The sequence below is a fragment of the Actinia tenebrosa genome, unplaced genomic scaffold (assembly GCF_029948245.1).
Source record: "Actinia tenebrosa isolate PJP-AT-01 unplaced genomic scaffold, QUT_ActTen_1.0 PGA_scaffold9__36_contigs__length_13948895, whole genome shotgun sequence".
Taxonomy (NCBI): Eukaryota; Metazoa; Cnidaria; class Anthozoa; order Actiniaria; family Actiniidae; genus Actinia; species Actinia tenebrosa.
Genome location: NW_028292586.1, coordinates 2,702,515 through 2,718,471, shown reverse-complemented (window position 1 = coordinate 2,718,471; position 15,957 = coordinate 2,702,515). Strand labels below are relative to the sequence as shown.

The 15,957-nt window shown below is 35.3% G+C and overlaps 1 protein-coding gene across 1 annotated transcript; it reads right to left on the bottom strand.

Moving 5' to 3' along the window:
• Positions 1 to 573: 573 nt before the first annotated feature.
• On the bottom strand, positions 574 to 15,348 carry LOC116304021 (protein-associating with the carboxyl-terminal domain of ezrin). The gene is made up of 18 exons (XM_031713669.2): positions 15,183 to 15,348; positions 12,900 to 13,109; positions 10,715 to 10,897; positions 9,573 to 9,689; positions 8,439 to 8,495; positions 8,022 to 8,121; positions 7,268 to 7,329; positions 7,146 to 7,189; positions 6,621 to 6,698; positions 6,245 to 6,384; positions 5,653 to 5,710; positions 5,094 to 5,229; positions 4,469 to 4,609; positions 3,877 to 3,922; positions 3,427 to 3,762; positions 2,884 to 2,969; positions 1,727 to 2,224; positions 574 to 1,412 (listed from the first exon to the last, which is right to left on the bottom strand). The coding sequence occupies exons 2-18, from the start codon at positions 13,092 to 13,094 to the stop codon at positions 1,365 to 1,367; spliced, it is 2,325 nt and encodes a 774-aa protein (XP_031569529.1). The 5' UTR covers positions 13,095 to 13,109; positions 15,183 to 15,348; the 3' UTR covers positions 574 to 1,364.
• Between the last annotated feature and the right edge of the window lie 609 nt (positions 15,349 to 15,957).

The window sequence follows — 15,957 nt, the reverse complement described above, 5'->3', positions numbered from 1 at the left end:
GTGTGATAATCTGAGTTTCTCGACCAATCAGCGCGCGAGATTTTCAATAGTCACCTGTATATTTATACTAAATAGCGTTACAATTAAGAAGGCGATTTTTAAAAAATATTATAAAAATACAATTCTATCTTTATTCTTCCAAAATCCCTACTCGCAAATTAACTGAACGAATTCTATTTTTAGCTTAGGGACGGACCATTAGATAATGGGAGATTGGGGGCGCGTAAATTTCCCAAAATATATCGAGCATTAACTTCAACCCCGAAATAAATATCGCAACCCCCCCCCCCCCCTCCCTTTTAGAAAAGAAGCAAACACACACGAAAAAAGGGGGCATGGGGCTACTATAACAAAATTAAACATCTTGCAATATCTCTCCATTTTAAACATTTTAGTAACATGACAGTATGTCTATATACTGTTAAAGAAAGAAATGATACTCACGAGATGTGTATGTGGCGACATGATTCGAAATAAACTATTAAACGCCTATTTTATAATGCGCAACAAAATGTAAACTGATTTTGAGAACGACAAAATCTCGACAACACAAAAGGCAAAATCAAGGTCAAATTTGTCAAGATAGATTTAATCATTTACTTTTGATAATGATAAATATCTACGATAATGCTTGTATTTTCACTCTGTTCTTCTCTAAAATATTTACATGTTAACAATCTATAATTATTAAGATTATATATTTGTATTTTCACATTAAAATATTTTCTTACATCCTAGTTAGCTAACTTCAGTTTTTGTCATAATTTTATGGCAAAATTTACATAAATCATTATGATATCTGGTGTTATCAACTCTTTTCTTGGTTATTTTTCATATATTTTTAATATGACGAATTAAAACTAACTACTCTGTTCATTTTAGAATCTTTAGTGTTGTGTTTCCGCATATTATTAAATATATTTACTAAAACATCTACTGCATCTGTTTTGAAAAGAAAAAAATAATAAGAAAATTAAAAATAATGCGTTTTCTGTAAAAAAAAAAGATGACAAACTTGAACAACTGAAACTAAACAGACTCTAGTTTAAAATTTCTCGTTGCATTTCTAAGAGATACACAGAGGCTTTTTTCGTCTTTCTGCTACCAATAAAAGTTTACTGACTCAGAGCACTGTAAACTTGAACCATGGAAGCTTAAACACGACATAACTTCTCGCTTCTGGAGTTGTCTGGGTCTCAGAAACCGTTAAAGAATACAGTTAGAAATTCCAGCCAACCACTGTATGCTACGGCACTGCACGCCACGGCCTAGCACAGCGTGTCTAGTCTGCAACGTTTGGAGTATTCAAGCGAAATCTCCTCTAGATAAATGCTTAATTCAGCGAAGATACATTTTGGCGGCTTTCACTCAAAGTCTGTCCAGTCTTCATCAACATCCCAGTCAGCTCCAACCTATCAAAATAATATAAAAAACTATTAATAAAGCATCATTCTTTAAAGGCCGAACGCGTAAATTTGACAGCCGATCTCTTTTCAGCCTCCTTGTTCAGGCCCTGTTTCTAACCGTGTGTGGTTACGGTGACTTGCTCCCCTCCCCTCCCCCCCCCCCCCCCCCCCCAGGTTAAAATACATATTCCAAAAAGGTTATTATTGAATGTACTGCAAGGGTTATGCCTATCTACTATCTTCTCTTGGCTTTAAAATATGTCATTATCATTATCATCATCATCATCATTTTTTTAAATATTCATATACATGACTTGTACCTGCGCTCCTTGTGAAGTGCTGGATACATCCATCTTCTTACTATAAGCACTCTTGACATTACCGCCCCCTATACCACCATCATAGCTCTTGAACTCCACTTGTGGCTGCATATCCGAGAAAAAATCCGGTTCGCTCGACTTCACGCTGAAATCAGGCACCTCGAACATCTTCCCTAAATCATCCACAGGTTTAGCCTTGGCTTTCGACATCTTTGTGTTATTTCCTTTCTTTAAGTTTAATTTCATTGCTTTTCCGGTCGCTACAGACTTAGGTTGACTTGTTCTTGAGGTAGGATTTTGCGCCGTTTCGAAGGTATCCCAGCTGATAAGATCAGAAGACTGGAATTCGCTTCTCAAGTTTTTCGAGGAACCCTGAGCTTGGTTTGGTGTGAAGTCCACGTCAGTTAAATCAAATCGTTCGAGGGTCTTCATTGATGTTGGAGTGAAACGAGTTGGTGAGGTTTTATCTTTTTTGAAAGACGATGGTGAACTTGAATTCTATGAAATAGAACAATTAATTTTTTTTCGGCTTTGCTCAATAAAAATTAACATGAGTCGAGTGTTGTGTAACGTAAATAGAGACAGTAGTGGTAGCGAGTGTGAAGCGAACCTCACGGTAAAGCCCCATACGGGGAGCGATGATCGTATATATAAGGCCAAACAAAAAAATAATTGTGTTTCCTGTTGCATGACAACAATAATTGTGGTCGGCAGATCGGATTTTCCTTTTTTTTTTTTTTTGATACAACAGTGGAAATGAACTATACTGGGAACCCTGTGGTGCATTTGGGAATGAAAAAAATATTAGTCAGCAAAAATCGGCAAGAAAATTAGGGATCGGTCGCACAACAGGAAACACACTTATTTTTTTGTTTGGCCTAAACTCAAGCTTTTACATTGGGTGCAAGGTTTATTGGTATTTTTCTTTTATTTTTATTTTTCTTGCTAAATAGACCTTTTAACCTTGGACGTAATGTTTTCCTATTTCAGACCACGTGTCATCCTCTTGAGAATAAGATTTTTGGTTGGAGTCGTATCCATATTCATGTGTATTCTCCTGCACAACCATTAAACAAAGAAATGATACTCTAGGGAATGGCACGACGTGGTCTATAAAGGGAAGACATTACGTGCCCAAGAGTCTTATTGTCACTAACCGATTTAGAAGAAGAATCTCCCATCTGGAAGTCTTCCCATTCCTCGAAGTCTTCACTGGCTGTTGAAACACCCGATTGATTTAAACCTGTAAGAAAAACAAAAGATAAGAATCCAAAAAGGACAGAATAAAAGAAACATTGATTTTTTTTCTCTTTTACTCCGACGAAGGACTAGCATCCGAAACGTCAGTAAGTTTTTTCATCTTTTCACGGTGTATAATTTACCCTTTTATCATTATTGAGTTTTATACTGTAACCATTCCGAGGTTGAAGGAAACCCTTGGTCGATTTGGAATTGCAGTGCATTGTGGTGCTGTTTGAGGAGACATATTTCCAAGATGGCGCCTATTTTGTCCCGGGTTCGAAACCCGTTATTTCCTGGTTCTCTCCTTTGCTGTGAGAGTTGTTTTCAAAGTTGTTTGGTTTTTTTTCGTCCTTCTACAAAACTCGACTTCTAAATTCCAATTGGAATCCAGTGGAAGAAGAGCCTTTCTGTGAAATCCACTGTTAATTCCCATTACTTATCATATATATATATAGTACCTTCATTTTGGCTTTCAACTTTCCCTTCCATTTGACTCTCAAATTTTGCGCTTCCTCTGTGCTCTTTCGCCATCTCTAGTAACGTTTTATGTTCGTTCTTATCCAACTCTGCCCTTTTTCTTTCTCTTTCAGCTTTCTTCAACTCCCTTTCTATTCTTCTTTCATTTCTTCGTTTTTCCATTTCCATCTTTCTCTTGTGTCGTTCCTCGTCGTTTCTCTCGGGACGCTTGATATTTGTATTGATTTTTTCAAGGTTTCTTTCTATGCTTAGCGCCTGTGACACGTTCAAAGGGCTGGTTATTGACTTCTTTCTTTGGTTTCCTGACGAACTAAAGACTAAAAGCGAGAGAAAATATATATAAATTGATTCTATCTATCTTCTATCATTTATTGAAAATGTAAGATTAAAATGCAATTTTCTATTTTCATCTTTTATTCTGTCTTTCTTACTTGCTTGTCTGTGATCTTCGACTTGTTGTGAGGAACCTAAACTGAACTGTATGAACAGAAAATATGTCAGTTATCAAAACAACAACAATAACAACGATAACGACAACAACGACAACAACGACGACGACAACGACGACAACAACAACAACAACAACAACAAAGAAGACGACAACGCCAACAACGACGACAACAATAACAACAACAACAATTACTATAAAAGCAAAGCTTTCATCATTTACAATTCACCACCCGGTCACTAACATCACCATAAAAATAATCATGATCATCAACAGTCATCATTAAATTTTTATCATCAGTAGCAGTATGAGGTCTTGATTATAAAGGGGGGGGGGGGGGGGGAAGCAAATCCACGGGAATCCCACATGAATTAATTAAATTTTGGTGTTGAAAGCAAACTTTTTGGGAGGGGCACATTCCTCTTGTTCTACCCCTCCCCAAATAAGTGAGACGCATTATCAGTCATATTAATATTTTCATCATCATCATCATTTATCATTGATTATAATCATCACCAACACCTCATCATCTTCACCACAAGCAGCATCAAGAACATCATATAATGTATTATTACCTTTGGTCTTCCTTCTATAAAATACTTCTGTCTTTCTCCACCAACGACCACTTCTCCTCCCAGTATAGGCACCAGGGTAGCAAGTGCATAGAATGTTGCTGATACTAGACTGTCGTTTGTGTCTCGTAAACCAATTAGAATCTGAAAGAATACAGAAAACGAGATACTGTAGTAAATATAAATGATGAAAAGAAAGAAATGAATGGATGACTGGAAAGATGGATAGATGAAAATGGATGGATGATTGAAGAGATGGAAGAATAGAGTAATGAAAATCAAATGGACTGCTAATGAAGACAAAAATGCAGTGGCGGATCCAAGGGAGGGGTGCAGGGGGGTGTGCACCCTCCCTGGTTCAACTCTGTGCCCCTACTTCGAAGATAACCAATGCAAAATAATGTTTTTTCCCTTTGATTCTAAGGGGTGCACCCCTCCCTGGGTTAACTTTGTGCAGTGCAACCCTCCCCGAACAAATTCCTGTATCTTCCCCTGAAATGTGTCTAGATGGAGGATGGAAAGATAGATTGAGATGGTTGGGTGGATGGATGGATGGACGGACGGACAGACATGAATAAATGAGGGTTTGATGGATGGGATTTTGCTATTCATTTTTTATCATAATTACCTGGGGTAATACAACTTTTTCCAAGTCCTCCACTTCAAATGCCTTGGAAAACAGTGGGAAAAACTTGAGTAGCATTATCCTGATATGCAAGTCTTTAATGACCCAGAGCTTCTTCAATATAGGAGTGCAGTATTGTCTAGAAAATAAAACATCAAAATCTTGCTATTACTGGGCTTAAAAGGGCTTTTTGGGGCGAGTCTCATTGGGACTACGAGTCCGTTCGCTCTGCCCCTCATGTAGTTTACGTGTATCCACTTTCTTTGGATTCCATTTTTTTTTTATTTATGTAATCTGCATGGAATTGAAGTCACCAATAAATAAATAGATAAATGATGGTCAGACACGGGACAATGATCAGCCAGAACTGGGACTTATCTGGTCAAATCTTTGCCTTGCTGATCATTTTGACCAGTAACATTTAGTCAGAAATAAGGTATGACTAAGAAAAACTAATTTGACCTGTGATCATGACCAGAAAATGAGTGGCCGTTATTTTAAGCCCTGTATTAGGCAAGTCCCAGTAAAATATCTATTACCTAAGTTCATTGTCATAACTTACCTGAACAGATCCAATGGCAGCACTGGGAAAATATTATCTGTTTCATGTTGTATCATACCTGGGCAAAAAATTGCTATGATTAATCAAATCTTGAAGGAACTTTGTGTTGAGCATGAACACCAGCACCAGCACCAGCACCAGCACCAGCACCAGCACCAGCACCAGCACCAGCACCAGCACCAGCACCAGCACCAGCACCAGCATCACAGTCACCATCACTATTGTCATCATCCCCATCTATTATTATCACTACCATCATCTAAAACTATCATCGTCATCACTATTGTCGTCATCACAGTCATCATCACCACCGTGGCTGCCACATCATCATGGTCATCATCATCATCATCCCCATCTATTATTATCACTACCATCACCTAAAACTATCATCATCATCACTATCATCATATTCACAGTCGTCATCACCACCGCTGCCGCGGCATCATCATGGTCATCATCATCATCATCCCCATCATTATCACTACCATCACCTGAAACTATCATCATCATCACTATCGTCATATTCACAGTCGTCATCACCACTGCCACCGCTGCATCGTCATCACCACTATCATTACTGTGTGCAGCTTACCTGTGCCAGGGGTCAGCAGATGAGGTAAGAATTCCTTTTCTGCACTCGGCTCAGCCATAACAAACCTGGACATTAGCTTAGTCAAGAGTCGTCTGGCAATAACACTAGGAGAGATGTTCTGCAACTTTGATGCCAATGAACTATAAAAGAAATGCTAAACTTAAATCATACTTGTTTTCCTATATACACCTGAAAAAATATAACTAGCTTTGCTTTAGGGATGGCTTTAAAAAATCAAGAGTGGTGTAGCAGACGTAGTACACTTTCCTGTTCCTTATCTGCTAAAAAGCCATGTACTGACTTAAATCAGCCCAAAGGTTGTCCCTTGACAAAATTAATGTCATAGTACAGTGTGAAAACTAAAGTGTAAGGTTACCTAAAGAACTTGTCTTTATCAATGTCACTCTTGATGGTAATGTTACTCAGGAATGTCACAACTTCTAAATAGTCATTTCTGTGAGAAACATATAATCCAATCAATTATGTCATAATCATATAAATAGTAAAACATTTAAGACAGTAAGAAATTCAAGACCCTCCTTTTAAGTCAACAAGGCAGGGCCATAGGCAGACTGAATTGTTTACTGAGGCAAATGAGTGTCAAAGGTGGGAGCAACTAGGGGACTCAATTTTGATATTGAGATCCTCAGAAATTCATTTTCCAGGGTTTTGAGGCCCAGTATTTGTGACATTTTACTAAGGGAACTGCCTCACTTGTCTCATAGAGGCTATGGCCCTGCAAGAAAACAAGTTTGATCAAAATAAAATGGTTTGACCCTCCACTAAAGTTCAAATTATTACTGATGACCCTCACCTTTGAAGCCCAGCCCTCAGACCAAAAAATGTACTTTCCCTTAAATTGAAAGGATAAAGCCATTTTTAGTGGTTAGAAATGACTTACTTGAAATAATCATTTGATAGAAGACTTTGTAGTTCAGGCCGCATCTGTAGATAGAAAAATCAAATTAGTTTACAACTGAGAACTACATATATATATTTCTCATGGAGATGGATATACCTTACCTTTGGTTCTGTGTTCAGGAAAGATGTTTGCATCAGCTCACCAAACCTATCACCTGCTGTGCCTGGAAAAGTGGAGGATTTAAACAATCAAACAAACTATGGTACTGTACCAGGATGGGTAAGATATTGATGTGATGTCTCTGACAGCTTCTCAAAGACTTCACTTAAGGTTTTAAGTTTCCCACCCCGATATTGTATATACCTGTTTTTTTAAAAGGTTGTCGTTGCCAAAGGTGATAGACAATAGGCGAAAAGTGATAGGTATTCCAAGATCCAAGAATAGCTGGAACTGTTTCTGATTCTTATTATCTGCAAGAACATGGGCCTCCGTGTTGAGATTCATTCAATGTTCTTTGTATTCAATGAAACCACTTCCATGTTGGAATAACCTATCACCTTTGCCGATGACAATGTTTATTGAAATAGGACTGGAGTATACTATTTGTTCTACATGAATTCAATTACAATTTTTCAATATTGATTCTTCATTATTTTAAATTATGATATCAGCATTTTGAGAAACGGTACTAAAATAAACAACTTTTTGGAATAAATAAAAAAATAAAATAAATAAATAAATAAATAAATAATTTATAGTAAACCTTTTTTTTAAATATTGGCTAAGTGTTGAGACAAAGGCTCAAGGTCTTCATACGGCAACTGATATTGGCGTTGTGTTAGATACATGTAGACAGCAAGTAACACCTGGTAGTGTGTTTTTGGATAAAATTTGGATGAAATAATTCTGACTCACCCAGATCATCCCTGCTGTCCAGTATATCACTAACCAACATCCCAAATCCATATGCATCAATGCAATGCTTGTTTTCTGCCGTTAGAGTCACTTTGTCTTCCTGTCATCATAAAAAGTAATTATCATTTTTGTTATTGTAAAAAACAAATTGACATCAATTTTTTATGTGTCTGTTCTCTTATTGATGATAAATTGCGTCATCACATTGTCAAAGTAGTAAGCGGATCCACACTACTTTGACAATGTGATGATGCAGTTTATCATCAATTAGGGACAGACACATAAAAAACTGATGTCCATTTGTGTAAATCTGTATGACATTAAAGCATTGACATAAAATCCATTTGCTGTACTATGTTGGAATATATTGGAATACCAGTATGTGTTATCTATTGCACTACTGTAACCAACACTAACCTTTTCATCTGGTGCCACTGCCTTAATATCTCTCAGTGGTTTAATATCTTCCAAGAACTAGAAAATAAAAATCCCTAATTATTCATGATCACCAAACATCCTCTTGCTTATACAATTTTTCTTTTAAGTTTACAAAAAAACATATCTGCGCTTCCTCTGGCCGTCCAACAAAAACTGACAGAAAATGAGCAATAATAATAGGACGTTTGCATGATGGCATCATGGACCTCTGCTACCAGACTCCCTTGCGCCATTGACCTCTACTACCTGACTCCCTTGTGTCATTAACCTCTTCTACCTGACTACCTTGTGTCATTGACCTCTTCTACCTGACTCCCTTGTGTCATTGACCCCTACTACCTGACTCCCTTGTGTCATTGACCTCTACTACCTGACTCCCTTGTGTCATTGACCTCTACTACCTGACTCCCTTGTGTCATTGACCTCTTCTACCTGACTCCCTTGTGTCATTGACCTCTACTACCTGACTCCCTTGTGTCATTGACCTTTTCTACCTGACTCCCTTGTGTCATTGACCTCTACTACCTGACTCCCTTGTGTCATTGACCTCTACTACCTGACTCCCTTGTGTCATTGACCTCTACTACCTGACTCCCTTGTGTCATTGACCTCTTCTACCTGACTCCCTTGTGTCATTGACCTCTACTACCTGACTCCCTTGTGTCATTGACCTCTACTACCTGACTCCCTTGTGTCATTGACCTCTTCTACCTGACTCCCTTGTGTCATTGACCTCTACTACCTGACTCTCTTGTGTCATTGACCTCTGCTACCAGACTTCCTTGCACACCTTCTTTTGTTCAGTTAATTAGCACCAATAGTCTAATTACTATTCTCATGAGGAAATACATGTACAAATAAGAATAAGAGAGAAAATTCGCTAAGCATGATGGTAGTGGGAGTCAGATGACTCCATCATGCAAACATCCTATTGTAAAAACAGTAGCAGTCATGATTCATTTTCTCCCATTCCAGACCACATGTCATGGATAATTGCACACAAGAAGGCACATCAATGAAATAGAAAAAACAGTGACTAGACCTACTTTAATTTATTCCAGCTGTTCGTTATAAAACTAGATAAAAGTACTTTGCCATGTGAGACTCACTAACCTGTTTAGTGACAAGCTCTGACTTGCAAACACATTGCATTCCTCCGAGTTTCCAGCTGCCATCATTATCACTGACATAGATCGACGACAGACTGACATTATTATGAGAAAGGTCTCCCTACAAGCATAAACAAACTTAATCTCATTTAAAAAATCTAGGGCATATTTGTCATTTGGTTGCTCTGAGTAGAGTTGTTTATTGGTTCTCTTCTGTGCTTTGAAGGTTTTTGTCCAGGTTCTCCGGTTTTCCTCTCTCCACAAAAATCCAAATTTTAAATTCCATGGTGATCAGGCCAAACAAAAAAATAAGTGTGTTTCCTGTTGCACGACTGATCCTAATTTTCTTGGCGATTTTTGCTGACCCTAATATTTTTTTCATTCCCCAAATGCACCAAAGGGTTCCCAGTAAGCTAATTTCCACTGTCATATCAGTAAAAATAAAAAAATAAAAATCCAATCTACCGACCCTAATTATTTTTCTCATGCAACAGGAAACACGCTAATTTTTTTGTTTGGCGTCACAGAACAAGGACCACAGGTTAAATGTTAGCCACTGGTTGTTAAGTGCTACCTTCCAAAAAAAATTGCTGCGGCAAATTACGACTATCACAATAATATTATTTAAATGTTAAAGACAAATTTTTTGGCTTGGTTAACTCTCTGACTAGTAAGTTATTAATCATTATTTTGTTGTTATATCTTAAGTCAATATCAAATTTTAATGAATTTGTTTGAATTTTGCTTTTATTTTATATTTTATCATAATATCATATAATAATATTCACATATTAATAGCGCAGTGCACTGATTCTAAAAATAGCTTAAAGATTCGGACAAACATTGAATTCTGTTTAACCGCTACGAGGATTATACGAACCGATTTTATTATTTTTACTTAAAGTTACAATAATAACCCATGTAAACTAAGATCAACTGCGATCGGCTGTGAAAATTATCTGCTGAAAGTAAACTTGTAAGTTTCTTTGTCCGAATTTCGCTTTTGTCTTCGTTTTTATGACGTCACGGCTGCGCTGCGCTATTTGATATATGCAATAGATCATTTTTATGAATACTGTGTAACGTAAATGAAAAATTTTTTATCATTATGTTGTGAAAATAAACATGATTCATATCTGAACCCACCTTTTCATGTAAGAAAACCAGTGCTTGTACTATATTGTACAACCCAGCTATAATCTCGTCCACATCTAACTCATGCAGAACATTCTCCAACGGCTGAACAGGCTCTGTAACCATGACAACCTCTGAATTCTCATAAGATCCATAATATTTAAGAATGGCTGGATGACGCAGAACCTTTAAAAACTGAATGAGATAACAAGAATATATCATATTGTTAAAACAATAACTTTTTCAAGGGATCTTAAGCAATGGTAAGTAAGTATTTCCAGGTGTTTATAGAAAATAATTAGACATACTAATTTATCCTAAGGTCAAAATGCTGATCTACAATATTATTGTTGATGATTTTATTAAATGATCCAAGAAAAGAAATGATACATAATACTAGGCGAATTTCCCTTGCATTTATTTAGGTCTCTGCACTGTATTATTCCCTTATTTTTACACTGTTTTACATTTAAAGAATTTTATATGAATTGCTTTTAATTCATTTAGTAAATGAATAATATATTTGAACTGTTTGTCTGTTGTTGTATTTTTTCGTTTTTTTGTTTTTTTGTATTTTTTGTTTTTTGTTTTGTTTTTTGTTTTGCATGCATGATAATAGTTTATAAACTAATAAATTAATCACCAAAAACTGAATAAAATGAGGCTCTGGAGTTGAAAAACTAAACAACAAGGCTATTAAAAAGTAGACAGTTATTCTCTTTCTTCTGCTAGCATGACTTAACAATTATTGGGTTGACATAATATAAAAAATATTGTAAATTATATATAGCACTTTATGTTTCCAAGGTTTCGTTTCTGAGACCTTTAATTATCCCTTAAATTTTAAATTATAGAACAGACTTTCTTATTAAAGCATGATGAAAACCAAAAACCCAGACATCTAGAAGTTGTCAACATCCCTAAAATCATGAACACATGTTATACATACAGTGAATGTCATTAACGTTGTCCACCGAAAAAAAGACATTTACACATTTACGCATTTAGACATTTAGACTAAAAGAAATATCATATGTTTCCTCGAACGTTCTGGCATAAAACAAACGCTGAAATACCATTCTCCATCTTAAATCCTCACTAAATCTTCAGGCATTCTGAGTTGAATTTTACATTTAAAGTTCAGGCTGACGCATACGAGGCAAAGAATACATAATGAAACATGTGTTATTTCTTTTAGTCTAAATGTGTAAATGCCTAAGTGTCCAAGTGTCTAAATGTGTAAATGTGTAAATGTCTTTTTTCGGTGGACAACGTTAATGACATTGACTATATATATTTCTAAAATGCTTACTAAATAAGTATTTTATATTTTAAAAATGTTAATATAAACAATGGCTATAATAGTGTTATATGCCTTACAACAAGTTAAAAGTTATATTAATTACCCTTTTTCACTATGACGTCATTGCTTGTTTATGTGGGAGATAGAATCGCCAAATCTAATAGCAAATTCAATAAAATTTGCTCCTAGCGAAACAGTTTAATCTAAAATGGCCTGGTTTTCAGATATAATAAGTGTTAATATGTACTAAAAAATATTCTGAGCCTTTGCTGGCTATTCTACTTCTCTTCGTGGATTAATATGGGTTTTAGAACAATTTTCAGTGAATTTGCCCAACTGCACTTTTGTACATATCTCTCATTTCATGATAAAAGTGTTCATGCATTTTTGGACAATAATATTTGGATTTTAAATTAAAAGTGGCTAGGGATGTACAGTTTTATGAACTCGGCTCAAGGCACTGTGAGAATGAATGATGATAATATAACAGGGCTTAAAATATTAGCCAGACAATAAACAGTGTCTGACCAGAATTTTGAAACTTCTCTGTTCAAATCTTTGCCTTGCCGGTTATTTTGACCAGTAACATTGAGCTAGAAATGAGGTATGACCAAGCAAAAACTAATTTGGCTGCTCGTCATGACCAGCGACTAACCAACTGTTATTTTAAGCCCTGTATGACGCAGAGCTTTCAGTGATATAATTTGTAGTAGGCGGTTATTCCTAAAAAGTAGGGGGCTGAAGCCACTGGTGTTTGTATATAGCTTAATTTGGCAATGAATTAATTTTTTGTCAAAATAGCATGCAGTTTAAGGCGAAGTATCCAGCAATGAACCTCCAGTAGCTGCCTTTTATTGAAAGCTCTGATAATGGCTAGTAAGATAAATGTATTACCTGTGAAGAATTTGTCAATCCACTTTTACCCTTTTTTCTTTCATTCTTGTTCTTCTCATGCACAAATATAGTCACCCTCTTAACAGGAGTGTTAGTAGCTTTACTGTGCGCAGGGTATAATATCCAGTCTGAATTGGACGTGTCTAATGGTTCTTCAAGCTCGTAGTCCTTGTACACACTACACTCTGATCCCATTACAGGTTTAAAGCACTGAAGGAAAGAGAACAAGTTATATTCTGATAACATTTTTCCAAATACAGGTAAACTATCAATAGATGTCACTTCAGGTAATATTTATGTTTTGACTGGGGGTTCAATTAACATTCAGAAGCTTGTAAGGTATTAGAGGTAGTATACATTTCTTGATTTCTAGTGTCAGGCAGTAGAAATAGTCAGATACAATACGTGTACTTTGAGAACTATTGTGGCATGTTTTGACTGTATATTAATAGCCCCCCAGTCAACTCCAAAAAGTCACATGATTGATAGTAAGCTATTTCAGAATATTGTGTAGAGTGGTGAAAAAAAATTATATTGCTAATCAATTAGGTATTGGCGCTTATTTATTTATTCATTCATTCATTTACACTTCACTTCACTTTGATGTTTCCATATTACCATATCAATGTACAAACATGGCCTATTGGAACATCAAAGTGAAGCGCTGATGTTGAATTGCCCTATAACACTATGACGTCACATCAAAACAATCTATTGTTTTAACGCTAAGGATCATGGTCGCCAGAGGGGGCAAAATAGCAGCAAAACGAATTAAATCACAATAAAAAATGGTTAATTAGATGGGGAAAGGTGATAACAGATAAATGTTGTACTAAATATCCGGAACGAAAGAAACTTTCGCCTAAATTCCTATCATTCTTGTCCATGTAAACAAGTTGTGATGTCATAATGTTATAGGTCAATTGGTTAGTGGTAAAAAGCAAAATCAAAAGTTGTTAAAAAGTTGTCTAAATGATTTCAAAGAGATTATGATTGTTATTAAAAATAAACAAATAATAATAATAATAATAATAGTAATAATAATAATAAAGATTTCAAAGAGAAATCAAAAACTTGTGGTAATATTCACAGTATGGTGCATAAGTACTCTGTTTCCATATTACGTAATAGTTTCTAAGGAATTCAAGGGATAACAGGTGAAGTAGTTTTTATATAAAATATACTAAATGTAAAAATAAAAACTAATATTTTTACTCAAAGCTTAAAATAAAATAAAAATATTATACAGTATCTTTTAGTAAAAAAGTCTCACTATCTCTCTGTATAATTTTTAATTTCTGCAATAATTTTCCTATTGAATTTGTAGTTTTGAATATATAACTATTTCAGATTAAAATCTCATTAATAATTCATGAAGTAAACACAATAGAAATCATGACCGTGAAGGAAGTTTTATATCTGATATAGATTCGTCTTCATTTGCATAAACTTTAACTTGGATTTTTTCTATCAAACTTGGTTCATTTCGTAAAGAATTCTGTACAATATGAGAACATACATCATGAATCTTTTAAGCCGTTTAATAAACGAGCAGATCGTGTTTTATCGGGTCTAAAACCACTTGGCTACGCCTCGTGTTTCATACCCGATAAAACACTTCTGCTCGTTTATTAAACATTACATACTAAATGCAATTTCTTCAAATCTACGATTTCAATAGAAAAAATTAAATTTTCAGAAAATAAAAATTATGCTTGGAAGATAGTGAAACTCTCTTACTTGAGCTAAAAGATATAATTAATTATGTAAGAGATATTTGTATTTTATGTTACTAGAGTAAGTAAATATTCTAAGCTTATGAGCTTATTGCCTTTAAATTTATTAACTTTTCCTATATACACCTGTTATTAATATATTTATTTTTAAACAAACTTGTTCACAGAAAAAAACTGATCGTAAAATTAATTTTCATTTAATAAGGCTTAGTAAAAAAGACGAAAATATATCATCAATATATTCTAAGGGGATTACGGGGAACATTAATCTTTTCATTATAGGTTATTATACGTGGACACATGCCTTAATGTATTCATCTGATTCATTCATTCATAAATGGATGCCAATTAACAAAGGCATAACTTAAATTTAAACATTTTATCTCTTAAAGTGGTATTTTTCAAACACATATATCGCTTTTTAGATAAATATTTGAAAGTATATGGTCCATGTTCTTGAAAAATAAAGGAATAAAACGAAGCATTTTAATTTTGGCACTTTTAGTACATGTTGAACACGAAATCCTTTTTGAAAAGAAATCCTTACCTTTGCCTGGCACAATAGTAATAAAAGTGTACGAAATAAAGAGAATATACTCCTGGCAGAACATTATAGCTTAAAACACAAAGAAATGACGTGCAGAGGCGCTAAAATTGGCGTAAAAATCCTTTGTTTTTGGAGAGCATTTCAAAATGTCACGTCGTCCGCCATGTTGGTATGCGACCACTGTTCTGAATATCAGCGGTTGACTAAAAATACAAAGGTAGCCCACTTAGTATGAGAATATTTTCCAAGACCTCTCGAATCAAAACACTTGGTGGCAGTTCTGTATTTGTTCATTTATTCCACGCAATCATGACATTGAAAACAATCATAAATAAGAGGGTCACGGAAGTGGGTCGTAATCCATTTTCCAGCCCCCATTTTAACTAAATCCCATAGTCCCAGCCTATGTTTTGCTCAAATCCATCTCTCTCTTTTTTAATCCATTAGTGCATAAAATCCCATTTTGCAGCCCAAAAAAGGTGAATCCCATCTCCAATTTTACCCCTTCAGGACCCTCAAACAACAATCATGGTTGTCTTATACTGCTTGATTAATAGGATGCTGCAATTTAATACCTGTGACATCATGCTCCCATTTCGAGTTCGCCTTTGCTCAGTCTTAGCCTCGATTGTGTACAAATGTGTTCTTTTCTCTTATTAAGGTCCATTGTATAGTAAGCAATGTACGCACGGCGGAACAATATGAGTTGATTAAAATGCAATGAGTTTTGGTTGAATAGCTGAATATTATAACACACAACCAAGACTAAGGCTGA

What these genes read in the sequence shown, in the direction of transcription:
- LOC116304021 (XM_031713669.2), bottom strand. Translation starts at nt 13,094, where the DNA reads ATGGGATCAGAGTGTAGTGTGTACAAGGACTACGAGCTTGAAGAACCA. An exon ending in GGACAGCAGGGATGATCTGG is followed by an intron (nt 7,330 to 8,021) that starts GTGAGTCAGAAT and finishes CCACTTTTCCAG; the next exon opens with GCACAGCAGGTGATAGGTTT. An exon ending in TCTGCTGACCCCTGGCACAG is followed by an intron (nt 5,711 to 6,244) that starts GTAAGCTGCACA and finishes TTTTTTGCCCAG; the next exon opens with GTATGATACAACATGAAACA.